Source organism: Mizuhopecten yessoensis, unplaced genomic scaffold (assembly GCF_002113885.1).
Source record: "Mizuhopecten yessoensis strain PY_sf001 unplaced genomic scaffold, ASM211388v2 scaffold4135, whole genome shotgun sequence".
Taxonomy (NCBI): Eukaryota; Metazoa; Mollusca; class Bivalvia; order Pectinida; family Pectinidae; genus Mizuhopecten; species Mizuhopecten yessoensis.
This window is the reverse complement of record NW_018405393.1, coordinates 202,847-220,418: the sequence shown is the minus strand read 5'-3', so window position 1 is coordinate 220,418 and position 17,572 is coordinate 202,847. Positions and strand designations below refer to the sequence as shown.

The window sequence follows — 17,572 nt, the reverse complement described above, 5'->3', positions numbered from 1 at the left end:
ACAGGATCGATCGTCGGCAGCTCATGATTTGGTAAAGAGTCCGTCTAGGGTTCGGAGGGTCTCGGGTTCGAATCCTGATCTGGCCGTTCAATCAACAACATCAAATTCAGTAATGGAAACGATGACATATTAACAGTTCCGGTGGCTATCTAATTGTATTGCTGGTAACCTTAAACTTTAAGCAGTCTGACATCTGATTGTATTTATGACATTGACTCTCGGCGGCCTAATATCATAATGTATTGATTATATTGACATTGCAGCAGTCAGATATCCTTTGTATTTATGACATTGACTCTTCGGCACCCAAATATATTATTGCAATGATGATGTTGACCGTTCAGCGGCCATATGTACATTGTATCGATGACCTTTCAGTAGCCAGATATCTGATTGTATTGAAGACATTGACCCTTCATTACCAAGATATATTTTTTTGTATTGATGACCTTTGACTCTTCAGCAGCAAAATATCTGGTGTTATGTATGCACAAAGCTACAGATATTGAACATGTGCATTTACATTTTTGCAAGAAATTACTAAAAGTGAAGGAATCGGCCAATAACAACATGGTATATCTTGAATTGGGACGGTTACCTCTAGTTTGGATGAGAAAAAATAGAATGATGAAATATTGGTTTAAGATCTTAAAATCTGAAAATTGTATCATATCCACTTCCTATAGATTTTTATTACAATGTTGTGGTAAAAATGATTTCAACTGGGCTATAGCAGTAAGAGATGAATTAAATGATCTAGGTCTTAGTGATGTTTGGTTAAATCCATGTATCTCTCAGCAAAATTTGTTATTACCATTGACAAAACAAAGAATTTTTGATCAAGGCATACAATCCCTAAAGGCCTCAGTGGAAAACTCTCTAAAATGTTTATTGTATAAAAATATCATAGGTTTTGGAGAATCATTACAATTTTACCTCACAAAATATATACCAATGAAATATCGCATTTGTTTAACTCGAATCCGTACATCTACACATTCTTTGGCTGTAGAAGGTGGAAGGTATAATAATATACCTAGAGAACGTAGATATTGTAAACAGTGTAACTCCCCCTCTGAAGTAGAGGACAAATTTCATTTTTTATTCGTCTGTTCTAAAATTCCAAAATCTCAGATCACGTTTTATTAAAAGCTATTATTGGAAAAAACCATCTGTGTTTAAAGTCGTTCAGTTATTGAGTGTCCATACTATTAAAGAATTGTGTATGCTAGCAAAATTCATCTATGAGGCAAACAAATTAAAGGTATTATAATGGAATATGATTGTCTTCATTCTCTGTACATTGTCCATGATTTGTGTATAATATGTCTTGTAAACTGATGGGTCAATGGCCTAAAGTTCGAATAAAACTTGAAAAAAAAATGAAATGTATGACCTTGACCATTTTGCAAGAGTCAAGTTTCTTGTCACTTCCTAGATATTCTGAAGAAGGTATTTTTTACCTATTTTTAAGAGAGAAAAACGATAGATAAAAACGATTTTAGAACCATTCACTTCGCCTCCAGATCTTGTTATATTGACGAACTTGACCATCAGCGGGCAGATATCTCGTCGATTAGATTGGATGACCCTTCAACATGTGATTTGTGCAGTATCCATGGTAAATACCGTTTGTAATTATGCGTATTTACCTTACTGGCCAATCCACTTGGGTCCATTTTATTGGACAAATAAACGCGTTATTTAAAGTAACAAGAGTTAAAATATGTAACATGAAAATAAATATACCTAACAAAGGACTGTAAGTATTTACATATAAATAAACACTGACATTGTATCACGCCCAGCAGGTCAGGGTGCTAACTCCTTGTACCCCGGTACCAACAACTTGACCTACGGGTAAATTCCCTGTAAATGTTGACAATCTCGCCACAAAGAATCTCCTCAGGTTCAGTAATGACGTATACGTTTTAAATGATCAGCGGTTCTGCCTGCTGCTCACCTGGGCAGGTGTGTGAACCCCTATAGGGTAAACATACCTAGCTGTATCTATGTACTTTTTCCTATTTTCACCTTTTGTTAATTCAGTCAAATATTTAGATCCGTGTATGCGTCATTTCAGTGTCCTATTTAGTGTCAACACTTGCTTTCCTGAAGTATATATTACACATATTAGTTTTGTAAAGAACGAACTGGAACGCGAACTCGTGCTTACCGCTGATAGAGGTAAGGTGTATATCGGTAAAGAAACATCCTGTCCCACGTCAACTCGTATATTTACATAATTAACTGCTCTGAAACTTACAACTGTTTGTTTAGATTTTTCTTTCACATGTTTTTAAATTTCACGTTTTGAGATTTATGGTATAGAATATCTAATAATGTATCAGATTTCTTGTGAAGAACCCAAAGTAAAATTCAATTAAGTTATTAAAAGAGATCCCTCCCGAAAGCTTCCGAAAGCCGGTGTTTATGACAGAGCAGAGGTGTTATTTGATTGGGGGTGTATCGATTTACCTGCTACACAAAGACGAGTACCCCCTGTAGCGCGCGATAACGGAGAAAGGACCTCGGCTATGTCTATAGATGTCCCCATTTACCACAGATCTGCACCGATAACAGGTACGGATGTCTTATCTATAAACCCAGGTAGACATTTAAAGGTAACATAGAAAGTCAGGTCTGATTCCCGGAGGTACTTAATAAATAGTTACACATATTTTTTGTCGAAATTATATCATGTCTGATCTCGTCATAAAGCGAAAACCACCGAAGTCACTGCAATTCAAATCACACTGTTGTCCATTTCGCGTTATCATAACATCGACAAGGATGTCTGGAGTGTCATTCAAATCAATGTAAACATGTATTTTCATATTTTTTTTCGGGTAGACTTTTATCCTTCTTATTTATCACATCTGGACCAAGTAATTTAATCACAATTTTTTTTTAGAAAAGTTATCAACATTTGGATCAAATGACGACCACATTCTATTTTGAAGTAATTCCGGAAAAGTTCGTTTCGGCTATTATACCTTTTTTTTTTGTTACCACTTTCGAATAAATTAATAGATTAATTTAATTCAGATAAGTAAATTGTTTATATGACCCATATCTTTATAGTGTAAAGAAACATTATGTATTTTTTTATATAAAAACAAAATATCACTTTAGTAGTTATCCTGAATAACGGGAAAAAAGATTTATGCAATAATTTAATTCAATCAATTAGAAAACAAAGATATGATGGCAAAACAATAAAAATTGCGAAAACAACGCTTATGTTTAATCAAACGACGCGCCATTTCCTAGTACGTTCCATTATAGCGAGCTTGTCTTAATCAGTTCACATTTAATTTTATTTGGACGTTTTAATTGAAACATTATCAGAAAGACCCCCTATAAATAGGACGCAGACCATAAAACGTCGCGGCGGTATATATTTTAAAGTAAACAAACGAACAGGCACTGCTTATCTTGATTAATTTCCCTGATAAACGTGGCCAATAAGTGTGTTTTACATAAATAGCATGTGGCTTAGAACAACCATTATGTCTGCTTGTGTATTTAAAAGTAAACGAAATGAAAACGGCAGTTCATGATAAAAACTTCTTAAATATATTCTATATTTTCTAAACGTCACCATTAATGACAAATTTTAAGTAGAGTTAAGACGAATTTTTAATATATAAATATATCAGTCTTGAATACACTACCAGATTTAGTTAATTCTTATGTTCTCAACTACAGTAATACTGTACTGTTGGCCGTTAGGTCACATCAAATATCACAGACTTACAGAAACTTTTACAGCACACTATTAGTTGAGCACAACACAGCAATTTTTGTTTTAAACAAGTAGCATTGTTTTCTGTGTGAATAGAATAAAGGTCTATTGCACGGTTTAGCTGAAGAAATTTTCTTACGTATAGTATATATATATATATATTATTTTAATAATTAGACCCGATAAAATTCCATTCATGACCGAGTGCTTTATATGGTCCATATCAATAAAAAGTGAGATAAAGTATTCCCAATTAAATATCTGAATCTTTTTCAAATTCTTCATCGAAATCCAACGGTTCCACTAAAGACACTCATATCTTCTCTGCACTTAAGATATATCTATGGAGCGCACAGGGACCTGGGAATTTGTTTAAATTAATTTTACACATTTTAGGAGTTTAGATCAATTTCCGTAAAACTGCCACCCCCAATGATGATAATATACTCTTAAGACCTTAGCTTAGGTCCAAATCTATGTAGCTGTAGCAAATTCTCAGGTCCTTGGGATCGAGAACGGAAACCTTGGACTTCCAGGTGTATGTTCGGTTTGATGTCTCCTACAAAAATGAAAAATCCACTTAAAGGAGTCTGTAAGGGTCTACGGTAGAAGGTCCAGGTGTATGTTTGGTGCGAGTACAACCTTGTTAGTGTGATACTCTGGTCTCGGGTTTTTGAATTACGTCATTGAATCACAGAATAGCATACAGACTTGCTACTCTATAGCCATGTTCGAGTCGAAAAGACTAGTTTACTGCGTCAGCTACTATGGTCGTACAGCTTAAACAAAACTTAAATGCATTTCGGAATACAAGACAAAACAATGATATAAGTAATTTTGCTTTATTTTGTTCCAAAAGATAAAAGTTTCTTCAAACTGAATCACATATAGAATATAGATCGGCAGTAATAAGCACAACATTAATAACTTATTGATATATAATTAGCATTGAGTATGGTAAAGTATAGCACTTTTATAATTCCGGTCGGATAACTCCTACCTTCACCCCCACCCCACCATTCTCTCTCTCCATATTTATCTGAATTTTTACTGTATCTTCTCCCGTCATCACCCCCACCCCGCGCCAATTTTCTCTCAATCTTTATTCAAACTTTCCCTGTTCCCATTCCCCTCCCTCATCCCACCAGAACCCCCCTACCCCCCAACCCCATTCTCCCTCCCCATATTAATCATAACTCTTCCTGTTTCCCCTCCCAGCATCACTCCCACCCCACCAACCAACCTCAACCACCATTTTCTCTCTCCCTCTTTATCCGAAATTGTCTTTTTGTTTTTTTCTCCCATCATCACCCCTCTTTTATTCTCTCTCCTTTTTGCACTTATTTTATGCATCAATATTTATTATTATTTCCGGTTATAGGAGACACTTTTGTCAATCGCCACCCTAGGCCAGAGACGTATAAACTACTGCGGTTGTATACGTCTCCGTCTAGACCGAATAATACAATCTCTGAAAACGAGCACTCAATATAAAACAGTCCCGTTTAACTAATTAGTTATTTAAGAAGCTTTTGTCGACCGAAAAATTCTATAAGTAAATGTCAGCTTATGAAATTTGAATTTTACATGAAAACCCCGTTTTTTCAGAGACTGAAATTACTGATTTACTCCATTTTTTCCCAAATTCTATTATTACTAAACAAAAGGACAACGACATCACCATGATGATTACAAAATCAATGACAGCGCAAACCAAAAATCCGATATTATCTACAACATTTGTATAGCGCCTTATCAATTACCTGAAATAGATATGAAACTACAACATTTGTTGAGAGAAAAGAATGACAAATCCATTTAAGATTGCACAGAAAAACAGTACATTACATTGAATATTTTGTTCAAATTCAGAAAACAAAATATAATGAAACCATTTCCCCTTCTCAATACGTAATTTTCTCAAATATGTAATAAACTATTATGAATTAAACAAAACAGCTAATATCAGTTAAGATATTAATTATAAAATTTTAACCATCCGTTTTCTGGATCACGGTTCTTAGAAAAGAGGAAGGGGAGAGGGGGAAAGACTTACTCTATGATTCCTCAAATCACCAATTGATTAAATATTAACTGCATTCTTTTTTCTCATTCAAATTTATCTTAAGTAAAGAAAAATCCTTTCTTTTTTGTGTTAATCACACTTTTGTGGTTAAATGTTACTTATGCGTTAGAGAGGAGAGGTCTCTGTTCTAACGCCTTACCACAGATCATCTAGGATGGAGTACGTCAGGGAAAGGCGTTAAACACGTTATATTTTGTATATTATTGAATTCTTAACAATATGTGACATCAAATTATTTTTTTCAACTTTGGATATAATAACTTGTACTTTAATACGAAATTGAGTACGTCACTATCAAACGCGAATATCCATCCTAAATAGATCTGATCCGAAATTGTTCGAAACGTTTTGTTTGGTTCCAGGTTTTCGAAGCTTCTTCGAAACCTAGATGTCCCCAGCACACATCCGGGTCATATCTTGAATAACAAAAGCCCGTAAAGACAAGCGTTCATGAGAACACCACCAAATGATCATGCTAATACGGGCTTTTGAAACAACAGACACGACCAGAAAGACACTTCCGGGATTATGTTTTGCCAGAAACGTTATGTCGTATTCTTCCGACAAGTGTGCTAGGCTCACGAGATCTTATTCAAATGCCACACTGTTTTTTCATTCAGATTCTCAGTTGCGATTTTCTGACGCTTCTATTTCTCGTACAAGTTTGTGACTCATGTGTGTTTCTGAATCATCTGTTGATCTCGTGAGTTTTAAAGATACCTGCTAGTCGCACGAGTTTCTTACCGATTTGTTACTCATGTGAGTTTTGGACCCATTTTTTACTCGTGCGAGTGTAACTTATCTGCTGTTAATCGTCTCTAAAATATTTTACCAACGAGTAATGTGTTTTTTACTCGGAGTACGAGCTTCAAATATATAGTATTGGCTCATTGTTCTCCGTACGAGTTTCTGCCCGGTATATAGGGGTTGTTTGGTACTCAATACGAGTTCACGGTCCCTCTTTAGGGTCGTGGCGCCCCGTCCTCCGGGACCGTTGTCCCCCGTCCTCCGGGGAAACGGCACCCTGTAACGACAGGGTATGTTACTCACAATATGTCTATCCACACAGTGGATACCGTCGGGGTTGGAGTTAACCAATGGTTGGAGGTAAAACCTCACCTAACGTGGACAGGTACCACAGCACTACTACATATACAATATGTCTAATGATAAAGTAACTGACAGAATCAGCCGGTCGGAATGTATAATGAACGTCCGCACCGCATCTACAATTGATCGTCCGTACGTCCAGGAACCTGAGGTTATCAGAGCAGACGTTATCAATGCTCCCAATGTTCCATTTCAAAAGTAATTTACATATGTATGCTGTTACCTTTTTTAAAAACGCCAAAATTAAGTAAAACTATCTTGCCAATATGTACGTTATCAATTTTAAGACAATCTCAGGATCGGTGGTTTCGGACGAGCAACATTAGTGCGGCACGGACACAAAGGATGCTGTACACTGTAAACATCTGTCGTCTGGCACCCGCCATCGTTGTAAATCAGGAAACTGTAAAATGTATCCCTTGTCGTGCATGCACGTGTTTGTAGAAAATATTAGCACCATTGTGTCTTGAGGAAAATAACTGTCACGTGACCGTAGTTTCATGACGACACATAGCTAGACTCGAACCCAGAGTCGTACGAAACATTTTGTTCCTCGCGAGAAGATTTGTCCAAGAAATTTTTACTCTGAATGATGTTGCTCTGTTTTGTTGTCACATGATTGATGTTATTGTCACATGACGTAGATACGGAGTTTGTTAACACGTTTCCAAGGTGACAGTTGTTGCACATTTTTACTAAATCGTCCTCCGACACGAACATGTCTGTTTCGGATACCGATTCGTCGTCTGAATCACTGACCAGGTCGCAGGAACTGTCGGGGAGAGAGCTGTTGCTATAGCGACGATGAAACTTCAACTCCTCGATAGCTTCGTTCAGCATCAGCAGCTGCTTCATTAGCGACATGTCCTGGTCCATTAGTGATGTCTGAAAACAAAATATGCAACATGAGTGGAATGGAACACATACGGGGAATGTCTATACAATGCTTATTAATTGAATTTATGTACATTGACATATTTTTTAACAATAATGTAACTTTGTAACAGGAGAGGAAAAATGCACGGCTAGACCGGAATTCGAACCCGGGACCTCCGAATTCTAGACAAACGCTCTAACCAATTGAGCTACCTGTTTTTAGACATTGGAGTCGTCTTCATATTCTGTCGGATACCAGATTGAATAAGGCTGTATTTACATGGAGTGGGCATATAGGTGACCACCGAAATAAAAATTGGAACTTCAGGGCAATGTCCAGACTCCGGGAGCTAGGCTTGGATAACAATAGCACAGGTCCAATTCATAGTAAAAAATTACTTAAGGACGTTAAGGTCCGTGGCTTGGAATTGTTTATTGAAAATTGGAAAAGGGAACTTAATCGTCCCGGAGCCAAATTTTTTATTTCTGGATGGAACAAACAACGTACGTACATGTTATTTAAGTTTGATTGTGAGGTAGAAAATCATAATATGTTAGTAATGCCTAAATCACATCGTAGTGCGCTAGCTAAGTTTAGGTGTGGGGTTGCACCGATACGCATCGAAACAGGCCGGTATGAGAGAATACCTTTCAGTGAAAGAAAGTGTTTCGCGTGTAAAAGCGTGGTAGAAACAGAGAGTCATGTTTTGATAGAATGTAACTTGTATGATGATCTCCGATCGGGTCAATTGCAGGAGGTCAGTAAAATCACAAGTGATTTTTACAATATGAGTAAAGATGAAAAGTTAGTTGTAATTATAAGCAAACCTTACTTGGCGAGGTCCTGTGCCAAAACCTGTGTTAATATTCTTAATCGACGTCGCAACTTGTTCTATAATTAAGCAGTAATGTGTCTTTTAATGTCAATTATGTTTATATTTTATATTTGCAAAGCTTTATTGATTGTGTGTACGTGGGCTCTATACAAAGTGTCCTCTATGCTTATATTGGTAAAGGCCTATTTAACCACGTGTGTATGGACTCTATATATCACACACGGTATTCATCCAGCTATTTATCTACATCTGGGGACATTTGTTTGGCCCTTGGATGGGGGATGGGCGACATGTCGGTAGGGATTGGCTCAACCACTCTCGCTCATCACGCATCCTATAGGCCAACATTAATACACGACTTATGCGCTTTTGCCAATTGCATAACTCCAATAATGTTAAAATGCTACTGTAAGCTTTTAATTTATAAGTATGTACATATATGTAACACTTTTACAGTCTAGAATGATAGGGGAAGAGTGAGTGTCTCGTAAGTCTAATATAGTAGACTGGATGTAAGGGTGGGTGAGTAGACATATTTTAGAGATTGTAATACTTGTACCTTTTACATGTGACACTATAATAAACTGATTTGAATTGAATTGAATTACCTGCGATCCGTTACAATACATCACACGGACATGTCCCATATAAGTAATCATCATAATATACATAACGTACTTAATTATATATATATACTGTGACGTCCATTTATATTTTCAGTTTAGACAATTGCATCACGTCGTATACTGTTGAAGTTATAAGGAAAATCTCGACGAAACTACATACAAATGGCGACAATAACTGTTGGTTTAAAAACAAGTATATTGTTAAGTGTTGAGATCAGGCAATGGTGAATCGGATAACTAGGCACGTAAAAACTGTCTAGCAGATTATAGGAAGACCGTTTCCCGGCCACGGCTCACGACTTTGATAAGAATTAGAAAAGCGTTCGCAAGTGTGCTCAGTGTTATCAAACTAGCTGGTGGCGGTTGCCATGCTGTTTGGTCGTAGATAACGATTTTTATGTCTTCATTAGGCCTACTGTTGTTTTAGGGTTACGTATTGTATAGAATTTAAATTAAATCCCTTTTCAACGACATTGGAAACTTCCCCGGAATTTTTAGACAACAGCGAAAGATACACTCCCGGCTGGGTCACGTGATCAGGTGTGTGACACCGATAGGCACGTGTCAGATGCTGCACCTATTTCCTCTTGTCGCGATAACTGGATGCACGTGCGCAACCGCAAACTAGAGTGATACCACCAAGTGGTTTTCTTGATTACAGAAAATACACAGTGGTTTATATGTCTGGGATTCTTAAAGATTTGTTATCGTCAATCAATTTGTTTTTACTGTATGAAGAATGTGAGCAGTTTCATATTATACATACAAGTACGAAAATACTTGGCTAGCAAAGAAACATGAGCGGTGAAACTGAACTATGGTACTTGTGTGGTAGAGAGTTGGCTTCCCTCCCTCCTTCCACCTACTTATAATGTAGTGGGCTATCCCCCGACCCCCTCCTCTCCCTTCCTCTTATCATGTTACATTACAAGGAGTGTTTATTACGTCCGTTTTATCGCCTCATGACAAAACCTCATAAACCGCAACACCGGCAGATGTCGCTCTTTGATGTGCTCGTGCGTTACCGGCGCAACCAAGACTGCATTTTCGTGTAAGAGTGCAGTTTCATTATAAACATCCCTAATGATATATTAATGTCTGTTTAAGCTATAACTTTCCCTCGTTCCAGCAAGTACAAGGGTTTATGTTTTTGTTATTTACGTGTTACTTATATTTATCGCTTCTCCATTCTTTCAACGACACGATATTCTGATTTACTACTGTCACGATGGCCGCGTTACGTAAACAAATAGATTGTTTATCACACAATATATAGACAGTAGCCATCCGTCTTGTAAATGGGAACGGTAGAGGGAGATTTAATAGTACAGCTACACATATTTCTTCCACGGTGAAAATATCTTTTTTATAATGTATTTCTATGTATGTAATTATGCTATTCTATCTTAAGCCGATGGCAAATACCTTTGGGGAATGGGAGAATAGCGCGCCAGCGGCAATTCGTTTCGTTAAAACTTGAGCTGACACTTGCATCAAACATCGTATATAACAGAATTAGCGGTATTCAAAAGCCGCAGAAAACACGTCAAATTGTCAATATAGAAATAAATTTGCCAAATCTTGACGCTTACAAATGGCAAAACCTTAAGTCTACATTTGAGTGGATCCGTCTTCCATTTCCCGTTACTGTGGTACGAGATGTGTACTCTTTACTTAACACTAATGCCAAGCTTGTCACAGACATTTGCAGAGAGGAACTTATGTTTTGAACCTTTAATCCTTGTCGGTGCAGTTTTTGTACGGACGTGAAGAATGCCTGTTTTACCAGCTTAAAGGCCTGAATACCCGGCGCGTGCACGATACCAGGAATCCTGTGGGCGCCATACATGGCGTCAGCGCGCCTTATAACAGTGAACTCGTGACGATGAACGATTTCTAAAGGTGGGAAATCAATAAATGTTCAATTGAAATAAATGGACTACATATAGACCGCCTATTTGAATGACTGTGACGCAATGAAATTGATTGAAATTGACAACTGATTGCTGATATGAAATGATTCTGTCATCAGTAAAAACCGGAGATAAACTAGGTCTAAGTTCCGCTTCGTGAAGTTCTGTTTTAAATTAATTATATAAATAAAACCTTTATATCGATCATGATTGGTCATGAAGTGCAATATTACTATAGTTAAATATAACCAATTGAGTATCTAATTTTCAAATTTAAATTGAATCTATTTCAATCAATCACAGTTAGGATCGGGATTTTCACTCGTCAATTTCATTCACCAGTGAGTACGTTGAAAATGAAATATCACTATTTATTTACACGATATTAGATTATCCCCATGAAATCTTATGAAACCATCTCCAGTTGAAGAGTAAATCAGAATGGTCTGTATAACACAGAATGTGTACCTTTTATTTTCCTTCGCTGAAACAAGCGCAGTGGAACACATGCAAAAATGTTCAGACGTGTACAAGGCCTTCAGAAATCAAATTTACGTAAAAAGTTAAGTGCAACGTTTTCCTTCTAAATGAATCATATGAAGAGAATTTTGGGTTTTCCAGTGTGTATTATCAAAACATCGGACAAAAACTCGACGCCTAAGCGCAGAAACCATCAATCATATCAATACCATGACTCAACCACATTTCAAACGATAATTTAAGAAATAGGAGAAATCAAAATCATTTAAAAATAATTCGACGCGGTGAAATGATTTCAATGTTGATATCGCATTCATTTTTATGAAATTTGAGTAAATGCTGTCATTATTAATATCATTGACAAGGAGAGTAAAATAAACCTTTGAATGGAGATATACATTGTCACCGTAAGTGGGGGAGGGTTGTTCCCAGTCGTCATGACAGCTTGGGCAACATGACTACATAAATATCTTCGTTGTGAACAATTGCAGGGCGCCGGGTATCTCCGACGCGTTTTGTAGTACTCGGGGACGACAGGTGCTCGTAGCCGCTCGCATTTCGCTAGGTATTCATGCATAAGTTATGTACTTTAATGATCTGGGTGGACAGCTTGTTAAAAAGGAAATGATATCAATTAAAAAATTTGGCGGTACTTTGTGTACTCCGTTGATAACAGCAGTAAAGGGACTGTCATATCTCAAACTGTCCGTATACTTAGTGAGTAGATTGCGTTACCATTGTAAAACGTGGATATAAATAGATATATACATAAATGCACAAAGAATTTTTCTACAAAAGATATAACTGGAACAAAAAGCTTTAACCCGCCCACAACAAATATATGGTTTAACGCCGTTTGTTTGAAGTCCCTTGAGAATGTTAATATTTTCCACTTTTCAAACGAGAAGGATCTCAAACCGAACACTAGAGTGTGTATGTTGTACAAGATCAAAGTAATAAAACAAAAACTTCAATGTTGAGTTTAAATGTTTTGTCATAACTTGTTTATCGGAATTCACTTTAAAATATTTCTTGTCGATTGAGTTTGTTTTAGAAGAGGACGAATCGCTTGTCTGAGCAACAATGCAACCTTGAAGATTTAATGTTTATGGATCACTTCAAGAAGCCACTGCATGAAGTTCTCAAGTACTCTTGTTCTCTCACAAGCCCACTGTTCACTCTACAAACATCTTCACTCAACAAACGACAGTTTACATTGTATACGGCTGATTTATAGATGTGTTTTACAGGACACCCATCAAATGGTATCTCGGGTTCATTTTTTCTGTAAAGTCATCCTGAATGACGTCATCAAGATGGCGACCGTAACACCTGAGCCAATCAGAGGGCGTGTCTGTGTGTTATTCCGTAGCCGTGTAAATGGAAGACAAACAATAGAAGGATATGAAAGCAAACTTTTATTTATTTGTCTATTACCTTGGATTAAACGGCTTTGTCACCTATCTATATTTAAACATTAGCCCATCGCTGTGTTTCTAACACCGAGTGTTTGGGTTAATAGAATGGTTACTGGGTGCGAGAAACAGCATTTCACTTCTCCTCCGTCACTTAGGCATCCATTCCTTGGATTGATAATTAACGGGACAGTTGATCTCGTACTTGTTGGGATGAGGAGAGGCAGCTTTGATCTCGTATATGTGTTGTCAATAGACTAGATTACCGAACTGTTACCCTTACCGTCACTGGAATGCGTCCGTCCCCCAAAACTTCTTACTGACCAATATTACGAGTTTCAATAACCGAAAGGGCTTTTGAAATTTATGTTGCGCTTTCTTCTGGTTTTTGTTAATTATTAAGAAAAAAACTATTCTAAACGAAATTATCCGGGGTTTTTACCGATTAATTTTCATATTTCATTAGTGTAAGCAAACGTGAATTGTTCCTATAAAGTGTCCTCGCGAAATTTAATTACTGGGTTTTGTTGAGTGCAGTATTTTAAATGAACATTTTAACGCATTTTTTAGATATAAAGCTCTCTATCTGTGTAGATGGTTTTATCAACTTTACCCGACAGTTCAATATCAGCGATTTCCTTAATCTTTACCACTTATATTTGGCAGCGTAAGTGTTTTTTGAGTCCCGAGAGCCACCGTATGTCTATGGTCAAACATTTTGGCACGTCGCTGGCTGTTCTTTTATCAATGGTTGTCAAATAAATGTCAAAGTATCGAACTGATCGATAGATTTATCAGTCACATTTCGATAATTCTTTGCTTCTAATATCATGCAGGTCAATTTCATCAATGACTCTTATCTCATGCAATTAATACTTGTCAGCCATTTATTTCTAAATTTGTATACACGTTGGATGAACAGAGTTTTTCGAATTATATAATCCTCTATAAAATTCGTTGTTTATTTTAACTTAGATTTTTTTTTACAGAATCCAGGCACCATGCAGGAATTGAAATAAATTCGTGGTATTTTCAGTACAGACAGATTCCGAAAATAACAGGAAAGAATGAGGTATGTTATGTTAGAGAAAGGGGTTCCGCGTGACAGAGAATTACTCTCAATTAGCCCGTTCTATCTTGATGAACTAGATTGTGTTTAGTGTTTAAGACGGGCGTTTGTGGTCGTACAGGAAAAAAATACCACTGACACTAATAGATCTCGCCGTCTGGTGGCAAGGTCGGCAAAAAATTTTGTTTGGTACACAGATTCACCCCGTATGTATATATATATATACCAGTGCTATAATTACTTCTCCCCCTCCCCATCCTCATCCCACTCCGACTGTTCCCGCTTATCCTCATCTGCTTTCTCTCATCGTTGAGATAACCAAGGCCGTTATGGGGGTACGTCTAAGAATAGGTCCTGCTATCGGAGTATCCCAATGAATATCATTGTGTAGCATTTCAACTTACGTCATAGGTGACGCCGTATTTTAGGTAGTTTATCTTACATAACTTTTCTATCCGACTTTCATGCCTTCAAAGTTCAAAATGTCTTCCAAGAAGATTGAAAGACAAATGCAAGGTGTTTATTTGGACGGATGAACTTGGGCACAACGCCCGTTAACCCTCCTAAGCAATGCTAAAACGTACACGCAAAACCATTCATTACTAAGTACGTGTGAAAGTTGATACAAAGCGGATATCGTAAGAGGCACTTAAACGCTACAATGCGCTGACATGTTTTACGTCAAAATCGTGGATTCGTGAAAGTAATAATAATAGCATAGGTCATATAAACTCTAAATAACGGAAATGAAAATTGTAGGAAGCGTGGTCTCGTGTTGGAAATAAAACACCAGGCATAACGTTTAATCACGTCGGACAGCGTTCATTGTATACGTGACTAAGGCTGAAATATAAACTTTCTCATGTCAACGCAAATAATCTGTTATATGTACAACGATTGAGTTGAAATATCTTCCTGGTTTGTTTTTGTTATATGGGTAATACTGTCTCTTTCCCACAATCAAGCAGTGATTATATTTTAGGAACAGTTAAGTAGGATCCTTGGCCCGTATTCATGAAACTACTATCATGCTCAAGCGTGAATTCTGTGCTCAAACCAACTTTCTTGTGACTCGCACAAATAATGTTAGAACACCAAAAGGTCAGGTGTAGATATTGAACATGGTATATAAGGCGTATAGTCTCTTCAAAATTGTTTCAACTCATTGAGAGAAAAAAAATGGTCTTTTTATTAATTTATCACTGGAACAAGAAAATTGGATTGAGCACAGAATCTGAGTTTGAGTATGAGGACGGTTTCACGAAACCAGGCCTAGGTTATAACGTGCCATAAAGGAGCCCCGTACCACTGCCCATTGAAAACTGTATCGATGCTTTAGAAACTGCTGTTTTTCGGCATGACTCTAACTTTAATTAATCATTTCTGAAATAAAAAAAAATACCTTGCGAGACTTTTACGAAAATATAATGAAAATGATAAAAAAAAAATCCACCTAGCTAGGCTAGAGCCGATTTGAACCCTGGACACGAGATTGTTGTGCTATCGCTCTAACCCACTGGACTACCAGGGCCCGCAGTCACGAAACCATTCTGTTGCTCAAACTCAGACTTCGGGCTCAATTCTAGTCTCTTTATCCGGTGATAAATCAATAATACTTCACATTTTTACATTAATTTGGAAGAATTCAGGAGAGACTCGAAGCTGCATATTGTTTTCAGAGTTTTCACCTGACTTGTTTTACCATGTCATTAGATTTAGGCGAGTGATACGAAAGTTGGTTTGAGCACAGACTCATTGCTGGAGTATGAGAATGGTTTCATGAATACGGTAGACAGGTATAATTTGAGTGGTGACATTTTTATAAACTTTTGAATTGAAATATTGAAATATATTTCAGCAACTAACATTTGTTCGCCAATGTGTAGTTCCAAAATCCATCTACATTATATTTCACCTTTGATTCTGGGGACACATCGACCATTTTATCTCAATATTGTGTTGTTAACGCATAACACCTCCAGTGTTCACCTTTCGACATTTCTTGGTTGTTTTGTTTCTCAAAATATGAATTTCATATATCAATTTCTTTTTTATTCATCTTCTTCTACTCCTGGAAACGTTACATTACGTTTGATATGACTGATATACTAACAGCACGAATTGATTCGGAAGGCCATACCTGATAATGACTAAATCATATGACGGTTACAATATACAATGTTTTGAAATCAGTAGTTATATGTTCCCTTAAATGGATGTCAATGAGTTTAGTCCTGGTGCATACCTGTATATGTTTATAAATGTAAAGTTGAAGAACACATACCATACACGTATTATAAAATCTAAAGTACTGTTATCATATTTTTCAATTTGTTATTACAATTATATACTTAGGCTTACTCAATAAACAAGTATTAATATTCAATGTGATAAACATATTAGTTTTTATCAGTTTTAAGTAGACTTTCAATCAAAACTTGATTAGAAGGATGCGGTTTTATATATCAATGTTATCAAAACTGTCGCAATACCTTGACATATTTTTTTTTAAATTCCAGATTTTTCGGAAACAAATAAAACGGAGAAAACATCCTTACCATTTCTGTGCCCAATTTTGCCATGGCAACGTCTATGGAGGATTTCTTTGTCTTGTGTCCGGGTCGGAGAGTCGGGGACAGTCGTTGTTTAGACTTCTCCATGTTTTCCATCCTCCATCTGTAAAACTCGCGACACTTGTTGGACAGGTCTATTGATTCCGTATATTTGTCACGGTTGTCCAAAGCTGGGTTAAATTCTCCACAAGCCGTATCCATTTTCTTTAAGTTCTATGCACGAATTATTTGAGATGATAATATCTTTCACTATTTACGTTTCCTTCTTCGGTGAAGTTCGTTAAAGTTCGGTAATGTTCGGTTCATGTAAGCGAACCTTCGTCGGCAGTGTCTACGTACTATCTGAGCAGGCCACGGTGCTCGTGTATAAGTATATAGTATGTTTTCCCCCAACCTCACTTCACCTTACCCAGTTTTAATACGCGAGAACCTGACAACCAGCGAACACTCGGGAATGTATACAGTGAGTCAGCGACTAAATACACACAACTCTCACACACAGAGTTGGGAGTTTTAACATAAAGCTAATAATATAAAGAAAAGCGGCACTCACCTCATAGGTTAATATGTAGAGCTTCGGTCTGAATGAAAATGGTTTATAGATATTTAAACAGTCAAACTATTTCAACAAAATGATAATAGCGCGTAAACGTTATGTATTTATTGAACATTCACCGCTGATTTGAAGATGTACCAACGGACGAATTACCAATTTAGACAAATTGATAGTTGGTTTTATTTTCAATAACTGACTATTATGATGAAATAATTATATTTAAATATAATTTTAAATCACGTTTTCAATGTTGCCATAGATTTTGACACAAAAGCGTGTGATCT

General features: G+C 36.7%; 1 protein-coding gene across 1 annotated transcript; it reads right to left on the bottom strand.

Annotated features, from left to right (window-relative positions):
* Window positions 1–4,576: 4,576 nt before the first annotated feature.
* LOC110448697 lies at window positions 4,577–17,142 on the bottom strand. Its single transcript, XM_021495084.1, has 2 exons — window positions 16,718–17,142; window positions 4,577–7,829 (listed from the first exon to the last, which is right to left on the bottom strand). The coding sequence occupies exons 1-2, from the start codon at window positions 16,931–16,933 to the stop codon at window positions 7,443–7,445; spliced, it is 603 nt and encodes a 200-aa protein (XP_021350759.1). The 5' UTR covers window positions 16,934–17,142; the 3' UTR covers window positions 4,577–7,442.
* Between the last annotated feature and the right edge of the window lie 430 nt (window positions 17,143–17,572).

What these genes read in the sequence shown, in the direction of transcription:
- LOC110448697 (XM_021495084.1), bottom strand. Translation starts at nt 16,933, where the DNA reads ATGGATACGGCTTGTGGAGAATTTAACCCAGCTTTGGACAACCGTGAC. An exon ending in CAAAATTGGGCACAGAAATG is followed by an intron (nt 7,830 to 16,717) that starts GTAAGGATGTTT and finishes TTTTGTTTTCAG; the next exon opens with ACATCACTAATGGACCAGGA.